The sequence below is a fragment of the Leptopilina boulardi genome, unplaced genomic scaffold (genome assembly GCF_019393585.1).
Source record: "Leptopilina boulardi isolate dan_hultmark-lab unplaced genomic scaffold, ZJU_Lbou_2.1 LbouV2_223, whole genome shotgun sequence".
NCBI lineage: Eukaryota > Metazoa > Arthropoda > Insecta > Hymenoptera > Figitidae > Leptopilina > Leptopilina boulardi.
The window spans coordinates 1,894,722-1,914,077 of NW_026137778.1; the positions used below are offsets into that span (position 1 = coordinate 1,894,722).

The window sequence follows — 19,356 nt, forward strand, 5'->3', positions numbered from 1 at the left end:
GATAGATATTCATTGCCACTGGATCACACTTATCTAAGTAATAATATACAACATTTTTTATGAATCGCGCTCTGAAGAAAGGTGATCAAACCAAATTTAGAAGTTTGTGAAATCAGAAATTACAATCATAACCTACAATTTTTTTCTTCTTTGTAGATAATTTTCTTCAGATACATGACTATTTCTCCGAAACAAACATTTCGAAAATTCTTTTAAAATATAAACGTTGTTCAAAGAAAATGATCTTACATGGAAGATATATATTTCAGATTCATCATAAACTAAATACGTTGTAATTACACAGGCCAACAAAATTAGCAAACTTTTTTGGTGCGGCAAATGTTAGACCTGTTTCTGATAGGTTTTTTCATGACGAACACGAATCCGTAAACGAAAATTTCCTATCAGCTCTAGTTTTTGAGAAAAACGGGTTTAAAATGTTCAAAAATCGCGTTTTTGGCTAACTTTGGCCTATCTTGCACCATAACCTCAAAGTCATTTGTTATCCATTTTTGATTCCCAAATATTAATTTTGTAAAAGTTTGAGCGCGTACATCTAGTCCTTGAGGTTAAGGTGCAGCAATGTAATTTTTATGAACTACAGTCAAGGGATAAATTGAATTGAAGCTCAACAAGAAGGTTGACCTTTGATTTTATTGACTAGAGTTATTCAAATATTACCAAATAAGTTCTGTAGTTAAATACTAGTTACCAACAATTTTAAGGTTATTAGTGAATAATATAATTTTTAGGGCTTGTAGTCTAAAATTCAAAACTTTATTTTAAGTTCAAATAAAAGGTTCTATGATACTTTTTTCTTTGCTATAGGTACGCGCTCAAACTTTTACAAAATTAATATTTGCGAATCAAAAATAATAACAAATGATTTTAAGATTATGGTGTGCAATATAGGTCATTTTTGGGGATAATAGTTGAAACATTAAGCCTCAATTTAAACCCAAGTGGAAGGTTCTACGACCTTTTATTTTAGTGCTAGAGGTACTCAAAGTTAGCCAAAAACGCGATTTTTGAACATTTAAAACCCGTTTTTCTCAAAAACTAGAGCTGATAGGAACTTTTCGTTTACGGATTTGTGTTCAGCATGAAAAAACATATCAAAAACAGGTCTGACATTTGCCGCACCAAAATCAGTGTTGGCACAAAATTGTTACACGATATAATTGTTAATTCACTAACTTTGTTTCTTTAAATTCGCATTACACTGAATTCTTATTTATTCGAATCTTGGTGCGCCAGAATTGTGAATCGTCCTAAATATGAAAACCACCGAAAGTTGAAATCTTCGGAAATCAAATAATTGAACGAGGTTTCCCATTCCTGATATTTATATAGAAATATCGGTAAAGTAGATACCTTTGTTGCTTATTCCTATATAAATATCAGGGATGGGAAACTCGTTCAATTTGCATTTGATTTTCGAAGATTTCAACTTTCGATGATTTCGAATTTAGAGCGATTCATTCGGCCCTATCTAGATTAGTTCGGATAATCAAAATTTGTTTGAAAATGTAAAAATGCAAATTTTTTTTTTTTAGCAAAAAGTGTAATTTGTTATTTACGTAATTATTATATTTTATGCACTTGTGCATTTATTTTTTCTGCCTTTTTGAAAAATAGATGATTTCTGAAATATTTCATTTAACATTGCGGATAATGTTTATTTAAATACTGCGAAACTATCCTTTGTACAAGTATAACCGATACAAATGCATATGGTATTTAAATATTGTAATAAACTTATATATATACATAAATAAAGAATTTTTTAAATTCCGACTGTTAAGATGTTTAAATTTTGAATACTGTATTAATAAATTTAGTCATAGTGTGGGTAATGTATATTATTTATTTCTTAATTAGTTGAGGTTATACAGCAAAGGTTTTTTTTTTTTTTTTAATATCTTCTGAGCCGAATTGTTTCTCTTTATCATGGAGCTTGAGGGCAATTTGAAAACTATAACCAATTGGTAATGGCCCGTAACACTTATATTTATTAATCTTGCGTTCAACATTATGTATTATCGAATCATCGTTACCATCTGACTTGCCACAGGAATTCTGATTTTAAGATATATAATAATAATAATAATAATAATAATAATTTACGAAAAAATTCTGTTTCAGTTTAATAAATAGCATTACTTTAATTATAATAAAATGTATATGTTCATTTGGAGATTTTATAAAGCAATATCATGTCTGCGTCAACAACATTGAGTCTGATGCACAAGTGAAGACGCTCATTATGATTCATTATTAGATTCTTTGTGGGCAGTCTAGGTGCGGCGACACCTGTGGTGGCATGGAGGTTGAAAATTAAAGAATCAAAAAGGATCAAATAAAATGTATATATGGAAGTGCGCCGAAGAAAAAGGAGAGGATGAAAAGAAGAGAGAATTCGAACGGGCCTTGGTGGGGTCAACCGAGTTCAACTGGACCCGCTGTTCTTAACGTTTGCCTGTGAAAACGATTATCTTGGTCTGCAGTATTTTATTATTGTATGTACATATATTCCCATTCGATATTCATTCTCATTTTTAACAATATATATTATTTTTCTTTTCTATTAGATTTATTTGTTTATATTTTACAATATTTGCTGCTGACAAAAATTTTAATTAAGTTTCATCTAGAAATACATATATATATATATTTTTTGAAGTATATATTGTATTTTATAGGAGCAAACACACATATACATGAATGTTGTGTTTTCGTGTCGTTGGACTTGGCTTCAAGTTGCACAGCACAGGTGAGGCACCTGCTGCGAGTGAGCAAGCAGGTGTATTTCTTGGAGATATGTAGTCTGTGCCGCATGCTAATTGGCCCGCGATTCGGGATTTAACGAGCCTCCGAATAGGAAGGCCTTTTTCATTTTTTTTTTTTTTTACTCTTTTCCTTCTGTTTATTCGTAGTTGTTGTTGTCGTCCTCGAATCGAGAATACGAATTAAGCTCAAATATTGAAGAAAAGAGGAGAGAGGTTCGCGCTCGAGGCAAATATTCTCCATATAACAAGAACACAAATCAAAAGACACTATACAGCAAAACAAATTGACAGACATTCTCATGGATCATCCATGAGACTAAAGAACTGTTTTTAATTTCTATTCCTGTTTTTTTTTTCTTATATTCAATAAAAAGTGTTTTAAATTTTCTTTATATATTTTATAACTAAAAAAAAATATCACTTCACAAAGTAAAATATATTGAGAAAAAAAAGGGCAAAAATTCTGAAAGGTCGTTGAAAATTCGAAACTTTCTTGAGTTCACCAACAGTGAAAGGATATATTGCAGTGAGATTTGCGTAATTGTAATCACTGATCTTATAAAGTTATCGCAGATATTATCAGTGATCGATCACTACAGTGTTAAAGTTAAATGGCATGTACTCGGTAATATTCAGCAAATAAATCGATTTTTAAGGAATTTTATCTATTCAATATAATATATATATATATATATAAAGGAAAGCAAGATATTATAGGCATGTTGAGAAATTGGATCACTGAGTGTTAATGGCATTTGGGATCTTCTCTAGGAAATTTGTCAATAATAGAAAAAATATGCCCGCCTTCTACTCTATATATATATATAAACGATTTGAACACTGAATAACAAAGCCACCGAAAATGGTTCTTTCAAGTATGAGAGAAGCCTGATGCCGGGGAAATTTCTTCCCATGCTGTCTCATGGGTCAAACTGAGATTTTCCCAGGACATCTCTTCTCATGATTTTATTTTCAAACTATATATATAAAGAAAAAGGATTGACCTTTCTTATATAAAAGGATACTTTTTCAATATGAAAAAAATGGATATTTTTGGTTTTTTCTATTTTGAGAGATCAATTCCCAGGTGAGGAAAACTATGTCTGATATGATAAAATTCTCATAAGCAAAAGTTAAACGGTCAATTTTGAATTTATTTTGATAAAATATTTAGCTTACGGGGAGGGACCGATGAAATTTCGAATTATTATAATTAATCTTGTTTGGGGATGTGAATTTTATCATTTATGAATAATAATAATTTATTAAATGTAATATTTATTATTATTTTTTATAATATTATTTAAGAACTGAAATTATTATATATTGTTAGGAAATAAAATACAACTTATTAAAAAGAAACATTATTTTTGACCATTTTAAAAATTTTATTTCTTGAAAAAATCAAAATTTTTTAAAATCCAAACGATTTATTGTTCAGAATTACAAAAATTAATGTTAATTAAATATTAAAATAAGAATCGGAAAAATGTTTATTAAATTAATTAAATAATAAAAAATGAAAATTAATAATTTCCCTAAACAAATGTTCGTTCTATAAAAAAAAAATACTAAAATCTGTATCATAGTTTTAAAAAAAAACACATTTTAAATAACTTCTACACTGTCTCAAAAATAAAATATAAAAATTTTTTTTATGTTTTTATCGGTATTTGTAAAATAAATTTAAGAACAAAGCGTATAACAGCAAACGAGTTTTTATTTTTATTTATTTTTTTTTTGCTATGACATATTTGGTTCATAATGTAAAAAAAGAAAATTAAATATTAATCGTTTCTTACTCTTATATGGCTAATAAATTTTACAGCCTCCAAAACTAGGGACGTAAAATAACGGCCCACGAACAATGGAGTATAGTGTCGCGCAGTAAAAAATATTCAGAGAAGTTTTTTGGCGAGCCACGATGTGCTACTTTGCAATATAACTTGAGCTTATTTTACACCACTACTGAGACACGATACTTGAAAAGAACGATTATATATATATATACATACATAAATGTATTGTGAACGTGTATATATATATATATATATATATATATGAGGATGTTTCTTTTTAACTGGCGCGAGGTCAATTCATTCGCGGGTGTGTCAACCTGCCAAATATTATGGAAATTTATTCATGTATGAGTAGAGCTTCATTCGTAATGGATTTCAATATATGAGAGAAAGATTATACTTACAGGACTAATTCTATTTTGATTAATTCAAGTATTAGAGGTGCGTATATATTTTAAATATAAGAAAAATGTAAAGAAAATTTTAATTTTATAGAAAATAATGCATATTGCGCATTTTGCATACCCGGATAAGAATATAGAGAAAGTTAAATAAAAAAATAAGAATTCTTTAAAATAAATAATTGGATATAAAAAAAATCTGCTAAATAAAAATTCGGGTTATTTTAAACTCGATTGGATACAAATTCAAAAGATGAAAATTTTGCTAAATTAAAATTCGGTTAAAGAATTATTTTTTTAAAAAAAAAGTTGCAGTTAAATGCCTGTTAAATAAAAGTTGGAATTAATTTAAACTAGATTAAACAAAAATTGAAAAAATGAAAATTCAGTTAAAAGAAAATCATTGGAAATTCTGTTAAATGAAAATGAAACTAATGAATTTTATGGGATATTCATGTGCCCCTCCACTATATATTATTTTTATGTTCATTGTGCATGAACAGCCTTAGGACTCACATGATCGAAGAAGGATTGATCATCCCCTCCCTCTCTTTCTCTCTATTCAACTTACACAATACCTATCGATTACGTTTGCTATTCGACTTGGATTATAAATCTAGATTTAAACCATGTATGGTTTTATTTTTTTAAAAATGTTTAATAAATGGAAATTCAATTCGTTGCAAAGGAGATTCGACGGTCTCTCTTTCCTTTACTCTTCTCCATTAATATCTCAATCCAATGCGAATAGACTCTGAAGCAAGAGAATAATTCTCGTCATTTTAAATTCAAAATCAAACATATATATATATATATATATATATATATAAGATGGCTACATTCACTAAACCAAATATACCTTATAGTATATATATATGAGATCTTTTATGTTGGGAGTATCTCTCTTAAGTATAATGTGAAGTCAATATAATACAATGTGAATGTTTCGTATTTTGCATTATATGCAATATACGAAAAATACGAATAGAAATAGAATATACTTATATAGATATATACTATTACTACTGATATTTGAAATGTGTTTTGCAAATCAAATTTAAATTGTGTGTGTTATGTCATTAACTTTTTTTATACGCTAAAAAAACGGTTTTTAATATACCAACTGGGCAAGGAAATTGATATTATGAATTTCAAAACTCTAATATGTTAGATTCGTATATACATCGACCACATAAAAAATCCCCAAACCAATTATCAATAGTTTCAAGTGACTTCGATCAATTTTTAAAAAATCTTCCTCTATTTTGAATTTTGAAATTCTAACAAAGGTCATAATTAGCGTATTTTCTTCTAGTTATTTTCTACATAAAAAAAAATTAATTTTTTGAAAGAACATTTTGAAATTTTATTTATTTTATGTGTAGTTTTTATTTATTTTTCATCTCGTGATTTAATTATGTTAATTTACAAAACAACAAAATTGATAAAATAATTTTGAAGAAAACTTTAAATAAAAAAAGTTTTTTCGATTATTAGAAGTGGTCTTGGTTAGACACCATCATCAGGCCACTTTATTGAACAAAATTAAAACAAATTAATCACTCACAAACTACATAAAACTTTTTATAACAAAACATTAAAAGGGTGCAGTTCCGAATAAGGCCCCCCTTGGATTTTAAAGAAACTTAGTATACTTACGTATTTTTGTGCGCTGATTACGAAAATCATAATGAAAATTGGCGCAAACTTGATTATTATGGTGAAAACCATAAAAAACATAAAAAATCACAGTTTTTCGCGATTATCGGGTCACATTATAAAAATTATAAAAAATGTTTTAGACAAAAGTTGTAGATTTCATTAAAACGAAGATTTTATGTTATATGCAATAAATAACATACAATAAATAATCATAAAATTCAAAAATACGTATATTCTTCAAATATTGATATTTATTATTATTATTATTACTTAGGATCCAACGAATTCCGCAAAATACTTTCGGCCATATCCACCCCCTCTTGCCAATGTTGAAGGCAAGACATCACACGGAGAAAAAAGATTTCTTTTATAAAGTAACTTTTACTACTTTCAGAGTAAAACTGGACCAACTCGAAGTTTTTGCGCATCTCTGGCAATTTTTACTCCAAAAATAGTAAAATTTACTCTAGAAATAGTAAAACTTACTACGGAAACAGTAAAATTTACTACAGAAATAATAAATTTTACTATTTTTGGAGTAAAAATTGCCAGAGATGCGCAGAAACTTCGAGTTGGTCCAGTTTTACTCTGAAAGTAGTAAAAATTACTTTTTCTTTTTCTCCGTGCACCCATCGTATAAAGCAAATTAAAAACTGAAATAAGAAGGTGACAATTCACACTATATATACTACACGTGGAGGCAATGAACTCGAAACAAAACAAAAGAAACAAAATCATTCTTTCAATTTTCTTTTTTTATAATTAGGTTCTAAATTTAAAATTTTAACATCATCAAAATTGAAAGAATGATTATGAGAAGATCGATGTTCATTTACAACAGACTCAATGTTTTTATTATTTTTGTGTTTTTTAATTCGCTTTTCCAAACTTCATTTTGATTCGCCGATGTAAGTAGCAGGGCAATTATTGCAATTAAATTTATAAACAATGCCAGTTTGGTTCAATTTTTTGTATGGTCTTTGTCAAACCCAGACACCGAAACGTTGACAAACAAGTGATTTGGTGTTTCATTTCTCACTTCCAATAATCGAAAAAAACTCAATTTTTTAATTTAAATTTTGATTTTCCTAAAAATTGTAGCTGGCTTTATGACCTATTTTCAGTTTTGTTTGGCCAATTTCTGGAATTTAAAACTATTATTAATATTTTATTATTTATTTTTTTAAATGTTATTTATGATTTTTATTAATAATAATAATTTTTATTATTTTTAATTTTTAAAACAAAGTTTATCGAATTTTTTTAAATTTTCCTGCCAAAAATTTCACCTACATTTGATGTTATCATCGTTTTTTTGGTCATTTTCCTTCAAAAGTTTGACCTAAATTTTGAGGTTATGTTTGTTTCTTAGTCGTTTCTCGCAAAAATAACATAACCTCACAATTCAGGTCATTTTTGGCGGGAAATACACCTCAATTTGCGGCTAAATTCAGTCTTGAAACGAACATAACCTCAAAATTTAGGTCATTTTTGACGGGAAGAGGGGGGGGGACTTGCGGCTATATTTAGAGTCTTGAAACAGCTGCGGCGATATCTTTTTGTAATATAGATATACTCTGTTCCAGGAGAGATCGATTTTTTTCAGGACCAATTTGGGCCCTTTACACACAGAAAACTATAAAAGGAGGCATATATTATTTTTCCGTTTCAGCAAAAAAGCTTTCTCTTTCAATTTCTTTTAAATTTGAAGAAACTGAATTTTTTTATCCATTTTAGGATCGTTTAGATTTTATAGCATTTTAGTGCAAAATAAAAAAATATTTAAATCCAAAGAAAAAATTTTTTAAATATTAAATTACCATTTTGACGATTTCAACAATATAAATTTTTACGTCTAAGTATTAAAATTTGCTTTTGGAAAAGTTATATAATTTCATGATTTAGTATTTAGCATTTGCAAAAAATTTTAAACCGTTGTAATTGTTTTAACCTGTGCATTGCAAATATAATATTTATATAATTATTTTTTTAAATTCCATCAATTTTTAATTTTGCAATGAAAAGCCATAAAACCATAAAAGACCCTTCCGACTGCCTTTTGGAGACCAGGCTCGCAGATCACAAAAATTTTAAATATGTTTGCTTGATTTTAGTTATAGGAAAAGCAACACATGTTACAATCCTTTTTATATCATTGGCTATATTTTCAGAAAAAAAATCTAGAAAACGCCTTTGTCACTTAAAAATACACCCTTTTACAACAAGATGCGTAGAAAAATATCGATCTCTCCTGGAACAGAATATAGATTAAGAATCTAAAATCTCATTTTCAAAATTCAAAATTGGACAATTTTCAGAAAAAAGTCAAAAAAATAATTAAAATTGCTCAAAATTTGTTACTCATGGGTTGTAAGGGTCACTAATTATGAATGTGATTTTTCAATTTTTAAAATTCAAAATATCGGAATCAATATGGAGAACAATTTTCCGAAAAGTGTCAAAAAATAATTAGAATTGCTTAAAATTTGTTACTCGGGGGTTTTTTTTGGGATAAATGATTGCGAATGTGATTTAAGATTTTAAAAATTCAAAATGTCAGATTCAATATGGCGGTCCATTTTTCCAAAACATTGCAAATAACATGTAACTAATACATACATAAAAAATGTAGTCATTGATTTAAATTTTTACTAATTAAAATTAATTAAATTTTTTTACCTAGAGAATATATATATGTATATAATAAGTGATTACATTATGAATGAATAATTTTTTGTGATAATTTACAATTTCAAAAAAAAGAAGAATGAATACATATGCTATACAAATGGAATTGAAGTGTTGGCAAAGTACTTTTTATAAATGACAAATTGCCCGTGAGAATTTCTTTATCACGAACTACAAAGCGTGAACATGCCGGGTTCAACAAAATCGCCTAATAGCCTCGATTATTTATCCCACAGACATATAGTATTATATACTCTCTCCGTTCTTTCTAAACAATTGTGGCTTGAAAGAATCATCAACAAAAATGCCGACGAGATTAATATAAACTGTCTAATCTTAAATTTTTCAAATTAACATATATAGTAACATGACATTGTAAATTACACTAGTTTTGCGCTGGCCAAATTCATATTCCACTATTGGAATTTATAATCAAGATTCTGCAACATTTCGTCAGGTATATTGTATAGATTTGTTTTCTCTGATCCTCTATGATGATATAATAAATAATACAAAGAAAGTTTTATTGATTTTTATTTTATTTTCATAAGGATTAATGAATTCTTATATAAATGAAGGAATTTCATTTTTTTTTAAGTGCATAGATAAATTGTGTTTAATATAAACTTTAACAAAGAAATTGTTATTCAATTTTTTTTTATCACTTTAGAAAGAAGATAATTAATACCTAGATTTAAAAATTGTAAAGGTCTTGAAAATTTATAAACATGAAAATGAAATTAAATATTAAGTTGATCCTGTGGGAGAGGTGATATGAGGGCAAGTGAGAGCGTTATGACTCAAGTTTTGTAAGATGACAAACATTATTTTGAAATAGGGAGATCAGGTCAGCACTGGTCATTTGGGATTTCAGGTTTATTGTTGTGTAAAATATGAACAATAAATAAAATAATCATATATTTTATTATTAACTACATGCTGTTAAATACAAAATATTTGCAACTCATTTACCGATTTTTGTTATTTTTTTTTACTCAATGGTTTGCGCAAGGTGATAACTTTGGGGAAAGATTATATACCGTAAAGTTCAATGATTTTAGTATAACAACTTTTCATTGCACCTGCAAACAAAATTTCTAATTTAGATTTTGCATTGTCCGCATTCAGAATTTTGTTTTTTATATATATATATATACACACATTATGTAAGTTCCACGTGGAACAGCGGGCGACTCCAAAGAATCAACTTTCTATCACAGTTGTTGTTGCACGATTTACAATTTATTATAGCAGGGAAAGCAAGAGAAAGAATATAACTTACGATTAATTCGATCGAAAACAACGCATGAGACATTCATAAATGAGAAGTCATTAGGTCAAAGTAACCGTAAGGATCGAGAGATCAATTGCAGGTGTCCTGCAAATTTTTTTCAATCTAGAATATGTATAACTCAACTATTAAGAAGTTAAAATTCTAATAAGAAGAATTTTATTTCCTATATAGAATAAATCGTATATTTAAGTATATAAACAAGTGCATGTATAACGGAACCTGCTTTGTAAAATTTCTAAAATATAATCAAATGACTATTTTGCAATATACCGATTAATTTTTCTTTAATCCTATAATTTAAATGGTATTTTCATTGTTGAAAAAAAAATATAAGAATTTCTTTTCAAATGAATTAATATAAATAAATCTTTCTCTTTCACACTTGGCTTCACTCTTTTCTTTATTAAATGCCAGTTGTCTGGACTGTTCTTTCATCGAGTTCGTAATCTATCGTCGAATGCGCACAGATCGTGTCAACAGATTGTTTTAGAGGCGTCGCAAGTGAAGATCGGTCGATCGATCGAGTGGTCTTTGAATAGAGAACAAGCTCTTAAATCAAATCATTTAAATACTACGAATATACGATCGTCTTAGATAAACACTTTATTCTGCGTAAATCTAAGATTAACTATTCCTATTACTATTAAATATATTTTAACATTTGTTATGTCGAATTATATATGTGAAATTTTAATAAAATTGATTTAAAAAAAACGATTTGTTCATTTTTGACAATTTTTTGATGTGAGTGTGATTCTATAGAAATTTGGTCATTTTCGAGGGAGAAAACTTTTTTAAAAAGTAACTGGAATTTCGATTTCTTATATCAATTTCTATTTATTGAAATCAAATATGTACTTAGACTTCGATATTCCTATGTAAATATCAGGGATGGGAAACTCGTTTAATTATTTGATTTTCGAAGATTTCTAATTTTAGCGCGCCAAGATTCGAATAAATTAGAATTCGATGTAATGCGAATAATACACGGAGAAAAAAGATTTCTTTTATAAAGTAACTTTTACTACTTTCAGAGTAAAACTGGACCAACTCGAAGTTTCTGCGCATCTCTGGCAATTTTTACTCCAAAAATAGTAAAATTTACTCTAGAAATAGTAAAACTTACTACGGAAACAGTAAAATTTACCACAGAAATAATAAATTTTACTATTTTTGGAGTAAAAATTGCCAGAGATGCGCAGAAACTTCGAGTTGGTCTAGTTTTACTCTGAAAGTAGTAAAAATTACTTTTTCTTTTTCTCCGTGTATAAAATACAAAATCGGTGAATTAACAATTGTAACAATTTCGTGTATTAAAAATTAGTTTAAATACATTTTCGTTGAAACTTCGTTTAGGTTAAATTACAATTTTGAAATTCACACTTTCGGTTAAGATATGTGAAACGAAATTCTGTTAAATAATAATTACAACGTATTTAGTTTATGATAAATAAGAAATATGAAACATGCTGCTTAATTTATGTTATAAATCGCATAATTAAAGTTTATGAACAAAGGAAAATTAAACTGGTCGTAAAGTGGATCTTATATATTTATAGGTCATTTGACGGTTATATATGTTTCTCCTAAAAAGAAATACATATAGTTATGCGCGCTCCTTATTATAGCAATAAGAAACAATATGAGTAAAATGAAAGAAGGTATTATTTACAATGTTAGGATCAAATCACATCAGGAAGAGATTCTTTTATCTTTTAACATCTTATGCGCCGATTGGTTCACTACACCGATTAGGACGCTAATCAGTCAGGTGTTAGCAATCACGTGTGGCAACTTATTTCAAGTCAGAATCAGCTTACTAGACAGTGTATGGTTAAAAAAAAAGAACATACTCCGTGAGACGCCATCCGTCGCAATGAATTTATATATGTGGTTTCATCGTTACTTGCGCTCGCATTATACGGCGCACACATTAATATATGTAGAAAGAGAGGCGGACACTTTGAAATAATTGAAAATCTACCATAATTAACCTTCTTTGTAGAAAAATTTCAAAACAAGAATAATTTCTAAATAATCTTTATAAGTTTTCCAAATTCTTAATCAATGAAATTTTATATCAACTGTACTAAAATAACATAGGCCGACAAAATTTTAGCCTACAGATCCAAAAATCAGACAATGCTTTTTTGAAGTATTTTTTGTAAAATTGTAATTCCTTAAATTTAATCTATTATTAATTCATTTTTGTTTGCAGAGGAATTTCAAAAGTGTATTGATTTTTTAAGACCTTTGTGGATTTGCAGGTTGATTATGTGCTACGTTTATAAAGATGCTTACGTCAGTCGAATCGTGACTGACTCCACCCTGAATTATAGCAACTCAGCTCCCATTATTACCCTATTATATCTTGCATAACAGTAACAGTAGGTCGCAGTGGATATCAAAGATGAAACGGTATATATATATATACATGTGCAGTGTATGTTAGGTAAAGTGTAATATGAAACAAACAAAAAAATTATACAAATATTTTTAATCTTTAATTCCCATCGGGTTAGCATTAGACTTTTAGACTGGAATTAAAGAAAGTAAAGTTTAGGGAGATAAAAAATTCTTTACATTATTATTAACTTCGGTAGGGTAACTGTGGGTATTACTGTGCTTTTTTTGTATATGCTAACTTTGCAAAGCTCAATTTAACCTCAAAAATAAATCAAATGTTGTTATTCCAATTGTAGATAAAAGTTTAATTATTAAATTTAATTAATCATTAAACTCGAGATTAGTTTGGCACTTTTTTTATTTAAAACATCCATTTAAAAAATAATGGCAAATGCGTGTGTTACTGTTAAAATGTCGGTATTTCTGTGCGGTAATTACTAACAAAACGGCAATTACTGTGCTGGCATTACTGTTAAAATCGAGCTGCATGTCGAGCTGCGCATGTCACAAGAATTTAACCTCATTGGTTGAAATATAGCGGGCTTATTCAAACTAAATTTTGTTTCAAAGTTTATTTGAAACAAATTTATTTTTTATTATGTCAAATTATGTTTATAATTTATAAAGAAAATCTTCTTTCAAAAGCCAAATTATTTAATAAATAAGATGTAGAATTTTGTGGCCAAATGGCTTTATTAACTATTAAACAAGCATCATATTCTACATCTTATTTATTAAATTATGTTTACTACGTCAATAAATTGAATAAATAATTAAAATTTTTTAAATAAATAATTTTCCCATTATTACAACTTTATTGAAAGTAACATATTTTTAATATGTCAATATGCACATATATTTTAGTAATTGGACAACTTATATTACATATATGTGACCGTCCACGACAAAACATAAAACATAAATAAGTAACAAACTTTATTATAATGAATAAATAAAATTTGAGTCTTAAATACTTTTGGTAGATATCACAAAGTATTATATAAATAGATAAAAACGTTAATCGAAGATATCACAAAGTATTATGACACTTATGAGCATATAATTATCCTTAAGTAAAAAAGTTTGATAAATAAAATTTGAGTCTCGAACACTTTTGGCAGATATCACAAAGTATTATGCCATATTAGATATAAATCTTAATCGTAAATATCACAAAGAATTATGACATTAATTAAAAATATATAAGCTTTAATCTTTTAATCACAGATTTTGATTTAAATTTACTTGTCTTTCTTGCAAATCACGAATCTGTTTTTCTATTTCTCGTCTTTCTTTCTCTTTGGCTAATTTTTCGTCTAAAGCTTTTTTTTTCTCTGTTATAGCTGCAAATTTTTCTTGTTGTTTCAAAAGCTTCTGTTTTTCTTTTTCAAAGCTTTCCATTTCTTTTTGCTGTTTTTTTTCCTCTCTTTTCTTTTGAAGTTCTTCTTTTATTAATTTAGATTTCGCCTTTTTTTCTATTCTCGCTTTCTTTCTTGTTTCTACAGCCTCAATTTTAATTCGCTTCTCAGTTTGTTTTGTGTCCACAATTTCTTGCCATTGACTTCCGGTGACGACTGAAGGATGACGCACTTTATTTATCCTTTTCTTATTTTCATTTTTTAATAAATTATCAGATGGCCAAAACAAAAACTTCTGATGCACAGATTCTTCTGATATTACCGGTTTTTGTTCATGAAAATTTGTAATGTCGCAAAGCGGATTAACTTTTAACTTGTTTTTGGTCAAATCAAGTGGTACATCGAGCTCTGGAGAATCCTTTGATAAGACAATATCGTTGGAAATCGATTTATTCTCTGCAGAATCATTTGATGCTAAGAGAATACCGTCGGAAATCGAATCATTGTTTGTAAAATCATTAGATGCTAAGACAGTACCGTTAGAAATCGAATCGCTTGGAATATTTTGATTGACATCTACTTCTAATTCCATTATTACACATCCATTTTCAATGACAGCATTGCTTCTTGACTTTACCTAAAAACAATTATCTAATTGTAACCAGCCGTTTTTTATAACAAAAAATACATTACAATTTTCAATACAAAAAAGCTGGTTTTTTATTAATAATTTTTTTTTACAATTCAATAAATTCAATGTAAATTTAAATATTAAATTCAAAAATATCTTTAAATGATATTAAATTATATGACAAAAGCTAGTAAGAACAATTAATGTTAATAATTCAATATTTTATCAATGTGTTATTTCAATCTAATAAAATATGAATTAAAAATATTGATCAACTTATAAATATTATAAATTGATATATGAAATCGTAATTTTTAAAATCTAAGTAAATATAAAAATGTTTTCAAAACAAGAAATGAATTATTTAATTATATGCTTTTACATTATCTGAATTTATCGTAGATTTAACATTTACTCCATTTAGCATCTTGTGACCCCGAGTGGTGTCAATAATTTCAGTTATATCAGAAACAATGTCCATGGGCAAGTCCAACCTTGAGTCATTCTGAAAATAATTTAATAGTTTAAGAATATGCAATAAGTAACGAAAATAAATATTAACATTTAAATTACTTATTTATTATCCATATACCTTTTGATTATTAAGAGTGTTCGATAAACCACCTGATGGGTACGATAATTTGTACCATATGTTAAAGAGTTCCTCATCTTTTACGTTTCCTCTCCAAGTTGGACTTTCATTTAGTCGAAATGCCTCTATTTGATCTTGCTTTAAAAATTTTTCAAACACTTCCAAGGAGTCTTGAACTGTTGAGGAATTACATTGCGAAACCTGAGAACTGTCTTCTGACAATGAATCTGAGTCTCCAATTCGTTTAAGGACCTTAGTGAAATCAATTGCCTCAACATCGAAAGGACATAATCCACTTTTTTTGAACCCGTTTCGTAAAACGGTTTCTAGATTCATTGAATCTAAAGTTTCTTTTAGCAAAGGGGCAAACTGAGACTTTTGAATTCCGACTGCAAAGGAATTTCGACAAAATGTTTCAACTTTTTTCTTCCAATTGGCCTTCAAGGTACGAAATAGAGAAACATCCAATGGTTGCATTATGTGCGTGGCATTTGGGTGCAAGGCGATTAGCACTATTTGCTTTTCGGAACAGAATTTACTTAAGTATAACGTGATATGCGAAGCGTGACCATCAATAAACATAATTACTGGACGTTGAATATTATTTTTTGTTAACCACGGTTCGTAAACATTTGCGATGTACTCGTAGAAATTTTCAGATAACATCCACCCAGTTTTTGAATAACCAAAAGCATAATCGGCAGGCGCCATTTTAACACAATTATTTGGTAGCGAATTCCCAGTAAATAGAATAAATGTCGGAGCAAGGTTACCAACAGCATTGGCTGTCACTAGAGTCGTAATGTTTTCTTTCTCATTATTGTTTACGACAGTGAACACGTTTTTCTGACCCTTTGGAGCGAGAACCGATGAAGATATTGGATTTAAAGCAAGTCCTGTAAATTAATATGTATTTAAATTGTTTAAATATCAAAATGTAAAAAGTGTTTTTATATTACTCAAAGCAAATTACTAATTATTTAAATCTTTTCCTAGTGATAAATTCAATTTTTTTTATTAAAGTATAAAACAATTTAAAAAAAAGTACTTATAAATTTATTATTATTACCTGTTTCATCACAGTTAAAAATTCTATTTGGCTCTAATGACAAGAGATTATTTTCAACCAAATATTTCGAGATTTCTTCAAACCATTGACGCAAACTATACTCTGAAACTTTTGCTCTATTCAAACAAACTTTTTCCGTAACTCTTGTCGAAATTTCTGGATTACGCTTCAAAAACCCATCATACCAAGCTCTACCTGGTATATTGTCAGTAAATGGATTTTTTTTCTTCGTTTGAACACAAATTCGTCGAACACTGTCCACCAGCTGACTTTTAGATACAGGAAATCCTTTTTCACAACAGTGAATGATCCAATTCACTAACTCTTTTTCTTCATCTGCAGTAAATACAGTCGAAGGACCAGGGTTTTTATCGGCATACAGACCTAATCTTTTTGCCCTAAGTGTTGAGCCGGGAATGTCATATGTCCGAGAAACTTGTGCAACTTTTTTCCCGTGTCGAAGTTCCTCGAGAGCGAGAGCTAAGGTTTCTTTTGAATATGAAATTCTTTTCTTTTTCGTTCGTTTTTCTTTTTTCTTTTCTTCACTATCCATATTTTTCTTTTTACTTAACTAATCTAATTAATTAACTAATTAAGTAATTAATTAATTAACTAATTAATTAATTAATTAAGCTGTCCATGAGAATGGAGGTTAGAGAAACGTCAACAAAAAGATTAGGTTACCTTTGCGGCGAGTTGCGCAGTAAACGTATTTAAAAATGACAGTAATGCCAACAAGCAGTGAAATTATTGCTGGTAATACAGTTATAAGAAATATTAATTATAAATAAATAATATAAAGATAAATTAGTATTTTTTTAAAACATTGAAGCATACTTAATTGAGTAATAACACTGAATTGTGTATATTATTGAAAATATTGAAAATATTAACGCTTTCGAATAAGTGTTCACGGCAGCCATATTTGATAATTTCATGGAATTCAATCATAATCAATTTTAAATATAAATAATTAAATAACCAATTGATGAAATGCACATTTTTATTGACTATTCCATTAAGTAAGATTTACAATAAATTTTGTAATTATTTTGAAAAAAAAATATATTTATAAATTATATATAATAATAATTTTTTTAAAATGACAGTAATACCATCACGCACAGTAATACCCACAGTTACCCTAGCAGATAGATAAGTATACTACATAATTTGCAGTTTATAAGTAAAACAGAATAGTTAATGTTTCACTCGTTTTAAAATCCCTTCCTCTAAATTTAAAAATTTATTTTTCGTAAAATTTTTCTTTGTCATTGTTTATTTTAAAATATGTTTTAACAAATTAATTTTATATCAATAAAACTATATTTTTCATATTCTTGAGAAAATTTCCTATCGATTTAAAAGAAATGGATTGTATTTTAGTCGAAGATATATATACTAAGTGAATTAGTAGTTTTCTACTAACAATTAGTCAGTATTGACTAAAATTATTCAAAACGGTTACTAATTCCTTTAATTAACTAATCGGCGCAGTTGAATTAGTCAAAAGTGCACTGTAAAAAAAGGGAGTTAAATTTTAACTCCCAACGGAATTATATAAAAGTCGCACCCTTTTGGAGTTGAAGAAAAGGGAGTTTGCTAACGGAGTTAATTTAATGTTTAACTTACTTTTAGAGTTGATTATTAACTCAAAAAATTTTACTTTCAGCAGTTGCTATTAACTCCCCAAAATTTTTACAGTGTGACTAATTCAGATTTAGAGAGTACAATCATATAACTAAGGACTCTTTTTCATTACCTAATGCACGGAAAAAAAGGAATTGCTTACAGATGCTAACAGATGTTTGCTATCGAATCTATCAAAATTAGTAGCCACAGCTAAATTTTTTGCTATTACAACGAAAAAGTTTGCTGTGATAAACAATATCAGTATTTATTATTTAAAAAATTACTGTCACAGCAAACTTTTTTGACCCCACAGCAAATTTGTTTGCTGTCCCTATATCAGCTAAAGTAATTTCATGTGATAGCAAATAGTTCGCTGCTACAGCAAACTTTTTCTATACGTGTTCATCATAAAAAAATTTCACTCAAATTTAGAGTGTCGAGAGTAAAATACAAAATACTTCTATTTACTTTTGGAAAATTTTTTATGTATTACACGCGCATAGAATAAGTTTGCTATGGCAGCGAACTATTTGCTGTCACATCAAATTACGTTAGCTAATATAGGGACAGCGTAAAATTTACTGTGAGGTCAAAAAAGTTTTCTGTGACAGTACATTTTTAAAAAATGAACAGACATTGTTTATCCCAGCAAACTTATTCGTTGTCATAGAAAAAAATTTAGCTGTGGTTATTAAATTTAATAGATCCGATAGCTAACATCAGTTAGCATCTGTAAGCAATTCCACTTTAACCGTGCAGTTTAAAAATTTCTATACCTGTAGTTAATTATAACTTTTAGAAAAGAAAACGCAAAGTAATTCCTTTTGTCCTACTTGTCATAAAAAAAATAAAATCTTATACTCTGAGAGGTTATCAGAAGAGGAATTTTCCTCTTAATATGAAGTTTCTTTCTTTTTGAGTTCTTATATATATATATACATATATATGTAATATGCAGAACAGTTTGTAAGAGATTTGTTGTACAAAACTTTCTACAGGTGGACAGTCTTTTTATTTAATTAATATACATATAAT

General features: G+C 28.0%; 1 protein-coding gene across 1 annotated transcript; it reads right to left on the bottom strand.

Moving 5' to 3' along the window:
• Nucleotides 1-13,241: 13,241 nt before the first annotated feature.
• On the bottom strand, nt 13,242-17,815 carry LOC127279770 (uncharacterized). The gene is made up of 4 exons (XM_051302312.1): nt 16,690-17,815; nt 15,621-16,516; nt 15,411-15,533; nt 13,242-15,034 (listed from the first exon to the last, which is right to left on the bottom strand). Exons 1-4 carry the CDS (start codon nt 17,240-17,242, stop codon nt 14,261-14,263), a joined length of 2,346 nt encoding a protein of 781 aa, XP_051158269.1. The 5' UTR covers nt 17,243-17,815; the 3' UTR covers nt 13,242-14,260.
• Nucleotides 17,816-19,356: the final 1,541 nt, after the last annotated feature.

Excerpts from the sequence above, each read along its gene's own strand:
- LOC127279770 (XM_051302312.1), bottom strand. The coding sequence starts at position 17,242 with ATGGATAGTGAAGAAAAGAAAAAAGAAAAACGAACGAAAAAGAAAAGA. Across the intron at positions 15,534-15,620 it reads ACACTCTTAATAATCAAAAG|AATGACTCAAGGTTGGACTT; the intron begins GTATATGGATAA and ends AATTATTTTCAG. Across the intron at positions 15,035-15,410 it reads CTACGATAAATTCAGATAAT|GTAAAGTCAAGAAGCAATGC; the intron begins GTAAAAGCATAT and ends AATTGTTTTTAG.